General features: G+C 36.4%; 2 protein-coding genes across 2 annotated transcripts; both read right to left on the minus strand.

Annotated features, from left to right (window-relative positions):
• Nucleotides 1-846: 846 nt before the first annotated feature.
• Nucleotides 847-7,418, minus strand: LOC131770560 (uncharacterized). Its single transcript, XM_066164163.1, has 8 exons — nt 7,312-7,418; nt 5,289-5,406; nt 4,516-4,875; nt 3,838-3,994; nt 3,349-3,527; nt 2,395-2,554; nt 1,743-2,311; nt 847-885 (listed from the first exon to the last, which is right to left on the minus strand). Exons 1-8 carry the CDS (start codon nt 7,333-7,335, stop codon nt 869-871), a joined length of 1,584 nt encoding a protein of 527 aa, XP_066020260.1. The 5' UTR covers nt 7,336-7,418; the 3' UTR covers nt 847-868.
• A 462-nt stretch (nt 7,419-7,880) lies between these two features.
• On the minus strand, nt 7,881-13,867 carry LOC131770547 (CUB domain-containing protein). Its single transcript, XM_066164161.1, has 8 exons — nt 13,801-13,867; nt 12,733-12,826; nt 11,827-12,231; nt 11,183-11,339; nt 10,410-10,696; nt 9,645-9,801; nt 8,951-9,330; nt 7,881-8,249 (listed from the first exon to the last, which is right to left on the minus strand). The coding sequence occupies exons 1-8, from the start codon at nt 13,825-13,827 to the stop codon at nt 8,230-8,232; spliced, it is 1,527 nt and encodes a 508-aa protein (XP_066020258.1). The 5' UTR covers nt 13,828-13,867; the 3' UTR covers nt 7,881-8,229.
• Nucleotides 13,868-17,330: the final 3,463 nt, after the last annotated feature.

A 17,330-nucleotide genomic window follows, 5' to 3' on the forward strand; every position in this document is an offset into this window, starting at 1 on the left:
TCGCAATTAACAGTTGTTTGCTTCGTCATAAGATAAAACAAATGGAATTCATGTTGTCGTGGTTCCGTTCAGGAATAGATCACAAAATACATCAAAATGTGTCAAGTACATCCTTGGCACAGCAACAAGGAGTCCATTTGTTAAATGTACGAATAACATGGAAAAAGGAATTGTGCAAGTGTTAAATTAATCGTATTAAAACAGGTAGGAAGTATCACCCTCCCTTTAATGAAAATTCTGTTTGAACCAAACTTATCGAAAGACATCGATTACTCATAACAGCATTGAGTAGACCGGTACTATATGAAACGATGAGCTTTTAAGCTAGTTGTTTGTGTTTATATGAAAATCACAATTTGTTAAATAAGACATTTGTAGAACTTTTCCAGAGTTATTTTTCATCCTAGGTAATTGACTAGGTCTCTTAAAGGTGTTTCGCATTTTACTAATGAATACCATATCATATGTAATGTTGATCAATTAATTTTAACTCTAATCAGTTGATTATAAGAGTAATTTATCGTTTTCATGGCCTGAAACCGAAGGATAATTAAGGAAAAATAGGCCAAAGGAAGAGAGGAGAAAATTGAAAATTTGTAGAAAAGGCGAATTGCATTCTGGAACACATTTTTATCCATGGCCAATTACTGGCCAGTAAGTAGAAAACATTCGGATCAGTTTCACGATACCTTGAAGAAATTCTCATAAAGGACTAGAAATATTTATTTTCTTTTTTTTGTTTTTTTGAAGCTAAAATGAAATCATACAGTAAATTAGATGGAAACCTAAAGTAAACGAAAATCAGCTTGATACTGACAACACCATCCGCAAACCTCCAGAGGATTCACTTTTCCGAGGACTCGACCACTCAACGGCCTGAATGAACTGTGAGAAATTTGAAGAAAATGATTTCATCAGTATTTCAATTTTAATCAGAGCCGTAACAAAATTTTCGAACGTGGTTGGTTTTGTCTGTAATCATACTAGTGATTAAAAAATCGGATTCCGTGCTTCGCGTTCGTTCGATTTCTCCTATCACTCCTATGATTACAGGCCTCATTACACCCATTTTGAAAACACTGGTGGTCCCTGTAATCTAATTGGCTCTAATTGATGCGATTTATTCACGAATCGCACCATTTTTTGCTTTAAATCGCACCTTCTTCCCAGTCAATGAGGAGGCTACTCTAAAAACAAAACAACCAATCAGATTTCAAGGCTTATTTAAAGTAACCGATCAAATTGCAGGAAAATAAAAGACAAAGAGCATCATGTGCCAAATTTTGCAAATTTTTTTTCCAAAAATTTACTCTTTCTCCCAAAAAATGGATGAATTTAATTTCAGACCGGCTCAGTACTACATCAATAAAATATTTGAACTGACCAATTCCTGTATTTGGGCGATTTCAAAATGGATGTAATAAAGGGATAATTGAACCTAGTGTCGTGCACTTTTGACCTGAAATCATACTTGTGATTTCAGCCCAAATTGCACTCCACTCAGTTCAATTACTATTATTAACTGGACTCCACTCCGGCTTATTATCATTGCAAATATGTATTATTAACCTCAATGATAAACATGTGAAAAAGATTATTGATTTTAGGTAATATTAAATAACAATAGGTCAGCAGCTTTCCTGCTCTATATTATTGATAAAGATTCCTGTATGGTGTATTTTGATAGAATGTATTCAAAAATTCATTGGAGTTGAGTAATTAAATTACTTATTTTTCACTACCTTTTGAAACATAATACGTTGTATAAAAGCCCTTTCCGGTATTTCGGCGATCTGCTTTAAATATAATCGATATCTTCTCGCCCGTTCCCCGAATCCGAGTTATATACAAGAAGCGTTGATGGCCTCTCATTCGGGATCCTTTGCGATTTCTTATCCTGGACCTATAGCGATTCTTTGCTCGTTGGACACGGTTATATTTACTATACTTCCTCTTTGAAAAGCTAACAGTATCATCAGGATTTTCGGGTAGGATATTACTATCATCGTCATCTATAACATCATTATAGTCGTCAATATCATCATCCTTGTCGCGTTCATCATCATCGTCGTCGTCGTCGTCATCATCATCATCATCGTCGTCGTCGTCATCATCATGATTGTCGTCGTCGTTGTCGTCGTCGTCGTCGTCGTCGTCGTCGTCGTCATCGTCATCATCATCGCCACAATCATCATCATACTGAAACACAGATCTTGTATCATCTCCGCCTCTGTACCTGCCGTTGCGATCATATCGACCTGTCAGTCGACGAATCAAGCGACGACCTCGGTATATCTTAACGTAATCATTACTGAAAAGAAATCAAACACAAACGTTAAGATGAGTGACTTAAAACATGCCCTCAATCGGTATCCATTATTTCTTATTACTTACCAGCGTTCAGTTTCGAAGGTTCGAAAATTCAGTCTAAGCAGTGCTCCACGCGGGACATGTATGGTCCATTTGCAGTGGATGTCGTTTGGATAGTTTGCAGGGTAATTTGGAGATTTGAAGCTACCAGAGGAACCAGGTAAAGTTCGTCCACAGCTGCGTGCTGAAATGAATGTAAATTTAAACGTTAATCAAAACTATAACAAAATTCTCGAACGTGATTGGTTATCACCAGCCCGATTTGAGCACTAATAGAATAGTACACGCGTCATACTTGTAATTGAACAGTGTAATAGAACAGCTAAGAGACAGTTAACACGTCATGTCATGTGCGTGCGGTTTGTCTCATCGGAAGGCATTTAACTGAGTTAACTTTGTGTTTTTTGTGAAAATGTATAGCCTACGTCTAGTTTCTTTCTCAAATTTTGTCATAGTTTTGATTAATTGGTAACAAGACTTCCTGTCGTCCAATTCTGTCTGTAATCATAGTCGTGATTAAGAAACCGGATTCCGGCTTCGCGGTCGTCCGACTTTGCCAATCACTCGTAAGATTACAGACCAAATTCGACTCCAATAAGTCCTATTACCATTATCAATCGAGAGGGCTTATATGACTTGCTTTGATGAAATGGAATACCAGAGGACGGTTGAACTTATTCCCAGGTTCGGTTCCTACTAATGACATAACTATCATTATCATGAACAGTATTAATCTACTGGACAAGGTTGGATGGATGTAGAAGAATAAATAAAACCTCTGCAAAGCTTCTCGCACAATAGGTGATTAGAGATAAAAAATTTACTTTTCAAAACACGATACTGTGATGTAGGAGAAAATAAGGGGACATTTAGGGCGCTGTTGTTAACTCAGAGGTTAAGATAATTATTGGTTCTTATAACGTCAAGGTGCCCCATTTAACAGATTGATTTTGATATAGAATTTTTAGAGTGAGTCACCTTTCATCACATTGTATTTGGCAAAGAACCCTCTCTTCGAAACGCTGCGGTCAGATTTGAAAGCAACGCGAACCACCTCGCTAGTTCCTTTTATGGAAATCACCTTATCCCTTTTTCGAGGACTTCCAGTCAAACGGCGAAGCAGTCGTCGGCCCATAGAGATTTTTACATAATCATATCTAAAAAAAGATTGGCAAAATAATAAAAGCAATGCTTATAACTCGCGTTAAATCACAGTTAGGAACGGTATTTTTGACACGTTTCGGTGAAAGTGTTTTAAAAAAGGTAAATGTTACAAAGAAAAAACAGTTTAGAAATAACATTTTTCTCAAGATCTCCTCTTAATTAATCTCAAGAAATACGTTTATTATTAAAAGTGCCAACGCGGAAGCTAAGGTCAATTATGGTCATTCGAAAACGTTGCTTCGCCATTTTTCCTTGTCGGAGTCCCCCTCCACTATTTATTTCAGAAAATAAATTATGACTAACCTTCGCTCCATATGAAAGTAAACGAATTGTATCTTTAACGTTGATCCTTTTGGTACAGGAATGATCCAGATGCAGTCAGCATTGTCGGGGTACTTACTGGGATAATTTGGAGATGCAAAGTTCCCAGATGAAGCAGATAGCGAACCACCGCATTTGCCTGTTCATTGAAACGTGTGAATTCAGGCTATCAATTTTTGAAGAAACAGCGAATGAATGGTAAACAAGCGAAAACCGAAGCTGAGATGACTAAAGGAGAAACAAACGATCGTCGAAATAGGAAAAACGTGAAATCTCATATCACTTTTCATTTTTCTGTCTGTCTATGAACTCTTAGAGTATTATATCGTGACAATTAAGTAAAAATATAACGTGGTTTTGCAGTATTCTAATAATTTTTAACATGTTATGCAATGATATTTGACAGGTTAAAACGTAAGAATTGAAAGCCTGCGCTTTTTAAAATTCAACTATTTTCAGAATTTAACCATGATAATATCAAGGGCAGAACTGAAAGATTTGAATACTGACCCAATTGATGGTGTCGTTTCAAATTTTACCAAAACCTTTCACTTAATCTTCTCTCTTGTTTGATGCTGTTTGCATGCATGAGATGCTTCCATTATTCTTCATTTACAATATACAGCAGATGAAACTGCTGCTTGCACTTGACGAATTTACCTGATGGAGTCACAGGAACTGACCCTGCAGTTGAAGGTCGTTCTGTGATCATCGGTGGTGGTGGAGCTGTAGATGAAACCCTCGGTTGAGCATTGCACTCTTGTGTATGACAACATTCCAACGAACAGAACCCAATGGAACCATTACGAGATAAGTTAAGGAAATCACATCCACGATTTTGAGCGCAAAGAATACTTTGAAGACATCCTTTAGCAAAGATGTGGGCGTTCCGAGCAGTGTCAAATGCCTGTAGGTTGTAGCAGCGAAAGCCTCTTTCGCAAAGTCGCAGTGTTTCTGCAGTTGTGCAATTCTCCAATGAAACGGGTTCTAAACAAACGTGACATCTAAGACGCATAGGAGCTGAAAGAGGTGTTGGATTTGAGTTAAAGAGAGAAAGAGCAGGCTTACTCGAACAAGACACGACAACAGACTAACATTTACTGCCTGTCTTCCCTTGTACAACAACGACAACAAACAGGTCCAAAAAAATATTGTGCCAAATTGAGGGTGAGAATGCTATGTTTGCTTTACTTGTGGCTGGGATAAATTTTCTTCTTTTTCTGTTGGATCTTTTGAGTTAAGGATCAAAAGAAACATACGTTTTTATGTAATCATCACTGTTTTTTTTTAATGGATGGTTAAGTATGTTCAATGCAGAATTATTTGTGTTTCAAAAGAGCTGGGAAGGAGCAAATTAGCCTCTTAATCGATCAACACGATCAGAAATACACTTAAACTTGATGCCCAAGAATACATGAATCTGTCGTACTTACTACCTTGTTCTTGAATTTGTAGCAAGGTTTTCAGCTCCAGGTCCTCGAGATCAGTTGTCCAGTTATGAATGGAAGCGTGCACTGAGTCACCTTCCGCTGAATATGATGGCATCAGCATCTACCAGAACGTATCATCTCAAGTTATTATTAAACTAGCAATATGATAAACACTTCAGTGGAATAAGAAAAAAAAATAGAAGAACAAAGAATTTAAGTGGCTCACGAGAGCCCTCGTCTCTGGTGATAACTTGCGCTAAATGTTGTCGAACTCAATGCGTCAGTCACTACTACCGACATCAGTTCTTCACAAGACTACTCTCACCTAGGCGATCAGACCACAAGATCAAAAGTAATTCCCCGGTTCAAACTACCTCTTTACATCTCATTTCTTGCATCAAACTTAACACAACATAAAATCTCTAAGAGAGAATCTGTTTGGTGACCGCTCATGCTACTTAGTAACCGTTTCTCCCTATGGAGCCGTCATGTTTTGTTTTGAGCTTTTTATTTAGCCAAAAAATTTTCACAGTTATTGTCCTTTTGCGTTTCTTAACGTCGTGCCATAATGCATCAGTTTCTTAATCGGTGTAGTCAAAAACGATTTACATAAAATCGCGACCGGAACCGAGTGAATCTCATCCAATCCAACATTACATAGTCAAAGTAAAAGCTTAAGCATTTATGTAGAAAGTTTTGGTTTTTTATTTCCAACTCCTGTGAGAAGAAAATATAAGAAGACTGAAATCACATGAACAACATAACCAGTGTCGTTTACATCGTTAAGAAGTCCAAAGCTTAAGATTTGAGTTAATGTTTCATTGATGTGCAAACTGAGAGTAGCTTCGACTACAGTGCTACAAAATTGCTACAAAATTGAATTTTCATCGTGATCATGATGGGCATGCATATGGGGATATTGATGTTGCGACCGAGCTACACGCGTTTAATTTAAAAATCTTCTGTCAGCTTCACTGTACTTGGCCGCTAGACATGTGGATACAAATGTGCGCACAAAACTATCCATAGTCTTACAACTACATTGGCACACAGTTAATTCATCACAATGACTTGTGCTGATCTCTGCTATAGAGCAGAATAATGGCTTTCTATGCTCCACTTTTCTTTGTGTCGTCCGCCGGAGTTTTGAAATTTCCATAGAATCATCAAATGATTTTTGACTAACTCTATTTATGTAACTTTAGATGAGCGCATTTAGTCAAAGTGGTCAAAAAAGTTTTGTCGGTGGAGGGAATAGGTATATTGACATTCAATATAAGGAAAAGGGAGTTTAATCGTTAAGTGCAATACCATTGGATAAACAACTTATATAGGCATCGTGAAACATAAATGTGTTTTAAACGAGGGACTGTTTTTGAACCAGTTAAAAGAAGTAATATGGATAGCTTTTTTCCCCTTCATTTTCTAGATGGGCTATCCATAAAATTTCATTTTCAAGCCGCTTAGTGGGCGCAAATGATTCCAGTTTCCCTCAAACTGATAGATCCAGCAGCATTAGTCTCGGTAATGAAAATACTCAATCATACGTCGCTGTATCAGTGATGGCTAAATAATTTTTTTCAGCTGAGGTGATGATGCAAATTGGCCACCGCAAGCAGATTCTAAAGTATTTGTTTTGAAATCTATTCCTTTTTCAGAGAGATTTCATTTGAAATTCATTTGCTCTGACGAAGGAGTAAAGCTCGAAACGTCAGCTGCTTTCTTTACGGTGGCCATTTTACATCATCAACTCAGCTGACAAAACCAAATTGACTTACAGTACTCTCAGACCTAGTCCCACAGTTTCTTTAGTACCTTACACCCTTGTTTCATCTATGTGTAATGCGGGACCTGGTTGGGGGTATGATTTTTTATACTGAATATATTGAATGGCGCCATTTCCTTTCTCAAAGGCAATTATGCCTAAGTTCAAAACTGTTTTACCCAGGTACGAATGATTATTGTACGAGCTGATAGGCTCAATGATACACAGAAAATAACGTGTCCCAAGCGATGAGAACCTTACCAGGACAAGCAGGATTTTCTCCATATCAATTTGGTTTTTACGTCTCTTCCCAAACTTTCTGTTTCCTCAAATTAACAGCATGTTCCGGCTCCGTCAGCAAATAAAATTCTTCGTACTAACAGTGATTGCATGATCTCTTTATATAATATTGACCGGGAGAAGAGTCACGTGAATTGTTGCGGTTTAGCTAAGACAACTCCAATTAGATGTAAGTCGTTCACTGACGCTACCCTTAAGTAAAATATCATTGATTAAGTAAATACTTTTATGCGTCAACAAAATACCGACTGAAAATAAAATATTCTTATAAGAATTTCTAACTCCTTTTGGCTTTTTAAACATACAATACGTGTTGGGATTTGATTTAAAATTGAATCTGTGTTGTCTGTCTGAGGTGATTAATCACCACTATTGAGAATAACGGCTGATGGTGATATTTCTATATTGTTTAGTATTGAATGGGGATACTGATACACTATAATCTGTGAGTAAAAATACAAAACTGACTTTTTTTTTGTAAAGTTTAATTGTTGAAATCCAAAATTTTGCTAGAATGAAATCCCCTGCATTAAAGAAATATATATGTTCTTATACAGCTTCGCCCCAAACTGCATCATTTTCACGCCAGGTGACGTTGTCAAAGTTCTAAAAGTGACAAACTGTATAGTTGTACAATTGTTAATTGGCAAGAAACACATAGAACTCGATCCACTGTTAAGAAGATCCACAGTAATTATATGTACGTGAAGAGATCTCAATCTTGATATGGGCTTTCCACAGCAAGTTACAACACCAGATCTAGTACTTTGAACAAAAATACGAAGAAAATTTTACTAAAATATTAGAGGATGAGATGTAATTCCAAAATTGTGATCAGATAAAACATCTTTCAAATTCTGTTTCCTTCGTGTCTTCTGGTCAACCGTGAAAAGCTACCCCTGCAATAGATAGAGAACAGATGACATTTAATAACTGCAAATTACAATTCAAAAGCAAGAATATAGAACTTGAAGCTTCAATTGAATTTTTTTCTTCAGTTGCTTGTTTTTGAAAGGATGAATAAAAACTTTGATATTCGACGAATCGGTAATTCGTTTAAAATTATGATTTGTAAGTGAATTTTGAGATGAAAATAATAAAATGTTCGATGAAAGACATTAATTTTTTTTGTCTTATATCTTCAATTGAATGTATATTTATTTCAGCTCGTGTTTTTCTTACCAATGCAGATAAATATTGAAGGATCAAGAAGTAAAAGGGGAAAGAGAGTCTATTATACGAAAGACTGAATTTAAACATTCATCTAAACTGGACGAAATTCTTATGTTTGGTGAAGTGACATTGAGGGAAAGAAATACAGAAGAAGGCGACGCATCGCAGGGGTACGAACAATGGTAAAACCTTAAAAGAAGAAAACATAGTTGTGTTTCTTTGCATTTCGAACGAAATGTTAAAGATAACATCTTAGTCCTTTTATATGAATCGACGTTGTAATTTTCCTCTCCCATACTCTACTATAGTGCTATAGAGAACTTAATGACGAGTGTCCTTGATCAGCAATGTAGAAAGTGCCATGGTTACAAACAGAGTCAATTCCAAGCATAAAAAGATAGGAAACTTTCAGTGTACATTAACACACCTGGTCTAACACGGTACATTGCTTCAAAACCCTTTTCAGTGACATCGTCGTCATCGGATTTGAAGACAATCGATATCAGCTCTCCCGTTCCTGGAATAAGGACTCGTGTAACATATGGGGCGCCAATGCGGCCTCTCGTTGGAAAACCAAGACGATTCCCTACTGGAGAGGGAAACCTCTGTACTGGGAAGATGAACCTTTTGGAACGATCTTCACCAACATATTCATCATCTTCACCTTCTTCGCCATCTTCGCCATCCTTGTCATCATCGTCACAATCGTCGTCATCATTATTCCCCCATCCAAACAAGCTGTATCTGTAAACACCACTTAGTTTTCGTATTTTGCGGCCCCCTTGCAAAATTTTGAGGTAATCATCGCTGTGAAACAAAAAAACAACAAAAAAACTTTTGTTCGGCTCTGAATGAAACTCAACCGATTGTCGCTAACAGTCCTAGAATCCAATTGACAGCCCAAACAATCCAAGAGAGAACGATTATAATGAACTTCGCCTAATGATTCATTCAGAAAATTAACGTTACTCTCTCTAATGCATCTCTAAAGCCAAACATGTCTTTTTCATGCGCGTTTACCGCTCTTATTTTTTTTTTATATTTTCCTCTTTTTGTTTTTTGGTCTCACGACATTCAAGTGGGGGAAGGCACTCTAACAAGGTTAGAGCACTAATGTTTACCATTTTTCAGTTTTGAAGAATCGAAAATCTAATTCCAGTGTAGATCCTGGTGGAACTCTAATTGTCCAGATGCATTTAACGTCGTCCGGATACTTGCCGGGGTAGCCAGGGGATCTGAAGGTTCCGGATGGCAACGCCAATGGGCCTCCACAAATCGCTAATGCGAAGGAAAAACAAAATGTTGAATTTTTTCTAAATGATCAGCGATAAGTGGCCACGGTGATAGTGATAACTGGTTATAATTTTCAACATTGGTTTAATTTGAAATTCATTTTGTAATTCACAAAGATATGATGTTAGTGCTAGTGTTTCAGTCGATGGCATGTGTCAATATTTCGAAACATGTGGACATGTTCAAGTCTCATTCCAACAGCGTATCCATCCTCAGAAGTTAAGGACCAGGGATCAAACAATGCATATGGTCTTTCAATCAAATCTCCGTTAAACCTAAAAGATCATAATCCTAACAATATGCAGTCTATATTTACTTTCCTAAACACAATAAAACATTTTTTCCTACCTGTTTAATGTGAAATCTTCGCTTAAGTAAAAATCTCGAAACCTAATGAACCTAGCAATATCGTATCCAAACCCTCGGTGGGTGCTGATGAATTACGGTTCATTGAGGATTGCTTCAAAAACTGTTTGATCTGTGATGGTGTCCCAAAATTCAACGCAAGTTCCTCAAATACCTCTCGAAGTGCTACTCAGACTCTAACCATTTATCTAGAAGGCTTAATCTTTATTTACGCCACATGAAATTACCTTTCATTACACTGTATTTAGCATAGAATCCTCTCTTGGTAATGCTGTAATCTGACATAAAAACGAGTCTTATCATCTCTCCTGTTCCCTGAATAGTGACAGATTCATCTTCAAGCTCCTCATCTCGGTTGAAGTACCAGCCAAATATACCTTCTCCGTCATCACCGTCATCTTTATCATCCTTCTCACATTTCTCAAATCTATCATCATCATCATCATCGTCAGCGTCGTCCCCGGAAAGACGATGAACCAACCTTCTACCCACATATATATGAAGGGAATCAAAGCTGTAGAAAAAAATAGACTATACTGTGAAGATGATGCCACAGTCTTTGAATGGCTCTATTAGATAACATGAAATAAAAAAAGTTTTAGAGCACCCAAGTCCTTCAGTTATCTCATTCCATTTAGGTACCGGTCATTATTCATCACCCGGGCGGTCGTGGTGTCAGAGGATTTGGGTTGCGTCACAACAAAATTTATTTTGATGAAGAAACAAGGCACTGTAATTTTCTTTCCCCCACCCCCCCCCCCTCTCATCGACAGTTAATTTCAATGTTCTGAAGTCCCCACAGTTAAACCTTTTTTGGCGACGATTGTTTCCCCTTGTATTTCTTTACGCTAATTCTATGCTTATCCATTTACGCCTAGGCTAGTCTGTTAGAGAATTTAGGATATGCCAAGAAGGTCACCGAAACCATTTCAACGAAAATGGAAGAGGGCTAAATATATTGAGTTTCAAGCAATAAAACAAGGAAAATCTATTCATTTACCATTCTTCGGTGTCAAAGGCGAGAAAATCTATCTTTAAAACAGACCCGCGTGGAACCATAATCGTCCAAACGCAATTAGCATTGTTGGGGTAACTGCGTGGGTAAAATGGAGAGGAAAAGTATCCAGATGGAGGAGCAAGTGGACCTCCGCATACCCCTGAAAAACAGAAATAAATAATCTCCAATGTCTTAAAAATATTGTCGTGCAATAAAAGAAAAACAATATCAAAACAAAAGTTCGTTTATCATGCACTCAGTTCGATGGCTAGAGAATCATTTAGATTTGTGTGGCGTGTTTGATAGTTAAGGAATTTTATGTTGTATTCATAATTTCGAATTTTCGGCAATGTTTCTATAAAGGGTTGTTTTAATGCCTCTTTTATAACTGATCCGTGATCCTCCTCTTTTGATTAATTGATTTGCGATATTGAATTTTAACTGAATAGTCCCAAAATGGACGAATTGTGAAGGAATATTCGGAAATCCATACGACCTACAAAAAAGGTTTGGGCATCAACATTTAACCTTTCCGACTTGGAGTGTTACTGTAATACAAGCCAATGTAACTGCCAAGAAATGCTCATCCGATATCTTATAATTTACAGCAAACAAAATTTTCAACCGGTGATTAGTTTCATAATTACCGGGTACAATTGGGGCTGTAGTTGGTGCTGTGGTCGGCACAGTTGTCGGAACTGTCGTCGGGAGTGTCGTCGGAGGTGCAGTGGTCGTGGTTGGTGGTGCTGTGGTCGTTATGGGTTGAGTCGTCGGAAGAGGTGGACCATTACATAACGGAGTACTACAGCAACTGATGGAACACGATCTCAATGCACCAGATCGAGATTGGTTCAAAAACACGCATGCTCGGTTCTGAGTGCAGAAGAATTCAGGAATACATCCTTTTCTTGTCACAGACTTGTTCAGGGCGGTATCAAAAGCATGTACGGAGTAACAGCTACGGCCGGGTCTGCAGCCACTACCTGGAGTCTGAGTTGTGGAACAATTCTCGGAGCAAATGTAACATTTCAAGCCTGTGGGAGCTACTGGAGCTGGAAAACGAGTTTGACGAATAATTGTACCAGAAAAAATTGTAAAATGAAGAAAGAAGGATAATTTGGGAAGAAGAAACTTGAAAGGATCACAAACTCACGCTGCCTTGTTTTGCCATTACCTGTGTGTCATTTTGATAACAACTTGAAAACAAAAACCAGAAAACAAAAAAAAACAAAAAAATGTTTTGCTGAAAACTGCGTGTTGTGACTGCCAAATTACCATAACACTCAGACATGATTCATATGCGACCTTTAGTATCAATTTCAAACATAAACCAACAGGCAGTCAAAAGGTATGGGTAAAGTTACTTTGCATAAGACTGGGTTATCTTGATTTGAAATAAAACTCTCCCAAATACTTTGTAGAAATTTGAGGGGAGATAAACTGACCAGATTCTGGGTTTAAAAGGGTCCAATGATCTAACACACAGAATAAACACGTAACCTCAAGGCAACTCGTGTTTTTATATTGGTTCAATTCCATTTGTGATTTCATACCTTGTTCTTGGTGTTTAAGGAAATGATCATTATCCGTATCCACCAAATTAGGATGTGGTGCGGATTCTACGGTACATGTGAATGTTATCACCGCCTACCAAAATTTGAAAGTTTTCATTAGAATTGCTGACAGTTATGGAATGAAGTCTACATGGTGTCTGGAAGGAAAAGTTGTGCTGTTACATCTACTATATAATGCATTACTTAGGTCAGAGTCAAGAATCGTTACTTTAAACCATTCTTCCAAACTACATTTTATAATTTTGTATTTGAATTTTTTGCCAGAAAATATAAATAACTACCTAAAATGCTTAGCCATTAAAGCAGAAGTCCTTATGGCGATATACATATAACGATATGGGCATGCCAAAATTCATAAGGTAGGAAGAGAAAGTTTACAAAACTTGCCCAGTTGTAATATAAAAACGAGCATTAAAACTTCTGGTAAATGAAAATTCCTCGATAGTTTTGGGCAGATAAATTATTGTTGTTACCATTTAATCAAGTTTACTTTTTTTGTTTTACACTTGAAAAAATACAAGTGAGCAGATCATGAGCGAATGAAGTTTCCGCGCGCTGCATGCGTGGGAAAAGTTGTACAAGAAAAGGGGCTGTTTATTGCCTCGATGACAAATTGATAGATTTCAAATATTGTGATAGAAAAGAAAAATGATGAGTGATTTAAGTTAGGCGAGACTGAAAAAAAAATGCATTATCTATAATTATATTGTTATTTGGATTGTAGCGGCTTTGAAGGAAGTACGTGTTTGGCAAATAAGTGATCAAAGAACTGAGTTCAAGAGTTACGAGACTGGCTGGACTCAAACGAGTCTCGTATGGAAAAATCTGTTATCAGAAAACTCTATTCTCTACAGTCGCAAAACTGAAAAAAGAAAACAACTGCTTTCATCTAAAGTGGAATAGGTAATATGTAGCACAAACTACCGATAGCAATTGTGCATAGCCATGTAGTTTGTGTCAAAAAATAGATTGATACTAAAGTAGAAGAGTGCAGTTGAAGCTTTCATACAAACAATCGACAAGAACGTAATGAACTTTTTTGCTTACCGTCAAGGCGAGGAGGAAAGAATTCATCTTCTGTTGTCCGTAAAATTGTCTCGTTACACACCTCAGGTCTTCTGGAGATGGCCAGGTTTGATACTCGATTTATAAACACGATATATATAGTCTCTATCGGCCAATCAGAAACTTTGATGATATTGAGGGACTCTTACAAATTTGTGCAGCAATACCGAATTAATCGCCACCAATCCTGCTCCTCAGTGTTATTTTTAGTTGACTCTTTTTTCTTAAGTAGGTTTTAATCGGCGTCAATAATATTTTACTTAGCAAGCGACAAACTTAAACGCATCACCGACATCAATACTGAAAAGGGGCTTTGCCACTTTTTGCCGCGTAAAATAATTTACACAAAAATCTCTGTAGCTCTTTAAGCTAGCGAGGATGAATATCATCATGGAAGGAAACATGACCAAAGGGTATGACATTAGTTTACATATGTTTGTGTTTCTTTGGTGGATTATACCAAATTGCTTTAAATTGTTCGGATTTACTGAAACTAATAATTTAATCACTAAATTTAATTTAATTACTTAACACTATATCTATTTTTCCTGGAGTAGACATTTAACAAACCGTCAGAGATAGACATGCCTTAATTGTAGAAATATTGCAATTTATTTAAATTTGACAAAGAAATCATTGAAATATCCCAACTGCCACCGAGCTAGTATAATTAAGTAGCATTTGGGAAGATCTCTCTGATCTAAAGCGCGCCACATTTCTTCAAAACAAATATCCACTTACTGCCTAACGAGGGCCATCGGATTTTTTTACATCCCTCCACTTAAACAAATCAACCCTCTCGAGGACTTCCGTGCAAGCATATCCTCATTTAGAAAAATATTGGGAAGATTTCACAAACTAAATTAAATTTTCTCTAACTCCAAAAGTATAATTAATTCTGATAATGATCTAAACATGAAGGTTACACTTTCAATTGAGCATTTCAACAGTTTATATCTATATTTTGGCGAAATTGCTGGTACAAATTTACCTTTAGATATAAACATTCCATAACAATTCATCGAGAAATATAAAATCATCAACTATATTTAGATCGTTTATTTGGGTGTAAGATTCAGACAAAAGAAGAACGCAAACATTGAAAATGCTTCACCTTATGTTGGACCAGGTTGGATTGGATTGAATAACATGCCGTATGAATAAACAGGTCTCTGCCTTTGACTTTTTTGAAAATTCTTCTTTTTTTTGACATCTGATAAGTCTTTCTGCTTTGGGAATGTCTTCATACCCCAGTTAAGACTGGTAAACGAGCATATATTAAATTTGCAAAATTTACAACCCACTTGTTGAACCCAAAGCCAGAGCAAGTCAAGTCAAGCCGAATTTCAAAATTCAGACATCTTCGTCATACTGTTCATTTGCAAGAGTCTTAACAATATCGTTTTTCAAGATCGCTTTTTTGTTCTGATTTTTTTACCTTCCTTTAACAAGAGCATGCATGACCGGCCTATTCTCCCTTCACTCTCAAAAGTAAGAACAATTTAAACAAAGAATGAAGCTTAGAATTAACCTAATAATGAAAATCTTTACAGTTTCCTTCAATTCACCGAGCTAAATTAAAGCACATGGGAACATGCTTCGACTTAATTAATGTATTAGAGTTTGCTTGAGTCGTTACTTCGTAACACGTCTAATTAACCTCCTTACTCTAAGAAACTCTTGTCATAGATTGAATTATAAGAGCTTTTTTAATTTTTTTTTGTCTGGACAAGTTGCGGAAATTCTATGTATTGCTCATAAAAGGAGTGTGCATAATTGTGGACAGTGAATAGTGCTTCATCAGGCAAAGGCTCTGCTTGCTCTTGGATCTATCAACTTAATTACGGTTGTATAGCCTTTCATTCAACTGATTTCAGTAAAAATCGAGAGTTTTAGATCGCACCAATTTATGGAGAAAGGAAAATGTTTCTGTATAGAGCTTTTATATCGATCATTAAATATTCAGTTTCGAATGTAAGTAGCTGCTACATGTTTTAGCTGATGTGATTAACAAAGATAAATTGGTTAAAACAACCTGGACTACAAATAGTGGCCAGAATAAAGGAGAAGTGACATTTCACTAAAGTAAAGTTCGTGGCTTGCTAATTGCAGACTCCTCTTAACTATTGGGTCTACTGAGGTCAAAATGTTATTTCTTCCTTTCCGACCGCATCGGTCTGCAAAAGCTCGAATAAGACTATTTTTTCTGATTGTTATGATGTAATTTGACCATGGATAGTAAAAAAAGACAAATAATTTTTTGTGCAGAAATTCAGCTATAGAGAGATCTATCCTCTGTGATCCGACAGATCTTTTATGTTATTAATGATATTTAATCTTGTCTTGGCTTTACTTTAGACAAGAGCATAATAGTCAATCGAATTTCAGTAACTCTGTCACATCTCAGCATAGTAAGCTCTTCTAAAAAATGCAACAAAAGATAAAATGACTCATTTTTCCTGATTTAAGTTCTTAACTTCCAATTTATTTTTAGATAGAAAATCTCTCGGGAAAAGTGTCTTTCAAAATTATTCATTAAGATTTGCAGACGAAGACAAAAAAAATATTAGCCTCAAAAAAAAAAAAAAAAAAAAAGATTCGGAACGACGTTTTACAAGCTGACACAAATACAATTTCCTTCAAATTTTTCATAATTATTTGCTTTTTTTAATCTTGATAGTTAAATGTCTAGTCAACAGTCTACATTACTTTTAATAATACTTATTAATAATATTTATTACTATTTATTCATCATTTATCTATGTCTCCTTTCCCAGAATTGAAGAATTCCTCATTTTCCTGTGAATGAGCTGAATACCGGTCGACTTATGATTTCTCAGAATTCTGTAGTTAAATTGACCTTAATTTATTTGAAACCTTCACGAGTTTCTTGCTCGATTATTTAAGATCAATTTTTTTAGCCGTGACATGCTCTCTACAGAACTTTTGTTTGACTGGATATCAAGGTACAACATTTCGAGTGGTTCTCTCATTTCTTCAGGTTGATATTTTAGTGACTTTTTGTCCCACCAGCACTGGATGTGCTTGGGAACATTTTTGTTTACAATCTTTGCAAAACAAAAATTACGAAGTTTAAGGCTGTATCGTATATTTTTTATGCTGCGATAAGGTAAAAACCAATTGTCTTCCAGTGATATTCATGATAAGGCCAAAAATTACGTCCGGAAATTCAACCTAAGACATAAGAGGCCGATAAAATCCTTGGATATTTGTCTCGTAGGGCCGAAAAGGGTGAAAAATAGTTTACATCGCGTTTCCAACCTTCCTCCTGAACGTCTTGGCGTTTATTTTAAAGAGAAACGTCACCTCAGGAGCTTGGAGGGTAGCCTGCCCCTTGAATCATTGTCTTACGCTCTTTATGTGCTCGTTATAAAAACCTTTTTATGAAGTTTTGCTTTTAAACAACTTCTACTCCTAACATCTATAGCGTAATATATTAGCAATTCTCTTATCGATTCACCTTAGCTTTTTAACATTTTAAAGACACTCAG

The sequence above is a fragment of the Pocillopora verrucosa genome, chromosome 3 (assembly GCF_036669915.1).
Source record: "Pocillopora verrucosa isolate sample1 chromosome 3, ASM3666991v2, whole genome shotgun sequence".
Classification (NCBI taxonomy): domain Eukaryota; kingdom Metazoa; phylum Cnidaria; class Anthozoa; order Scleractinia; family Pocilloporidae; genus Pocillopora; species Pocillopora verrucosa.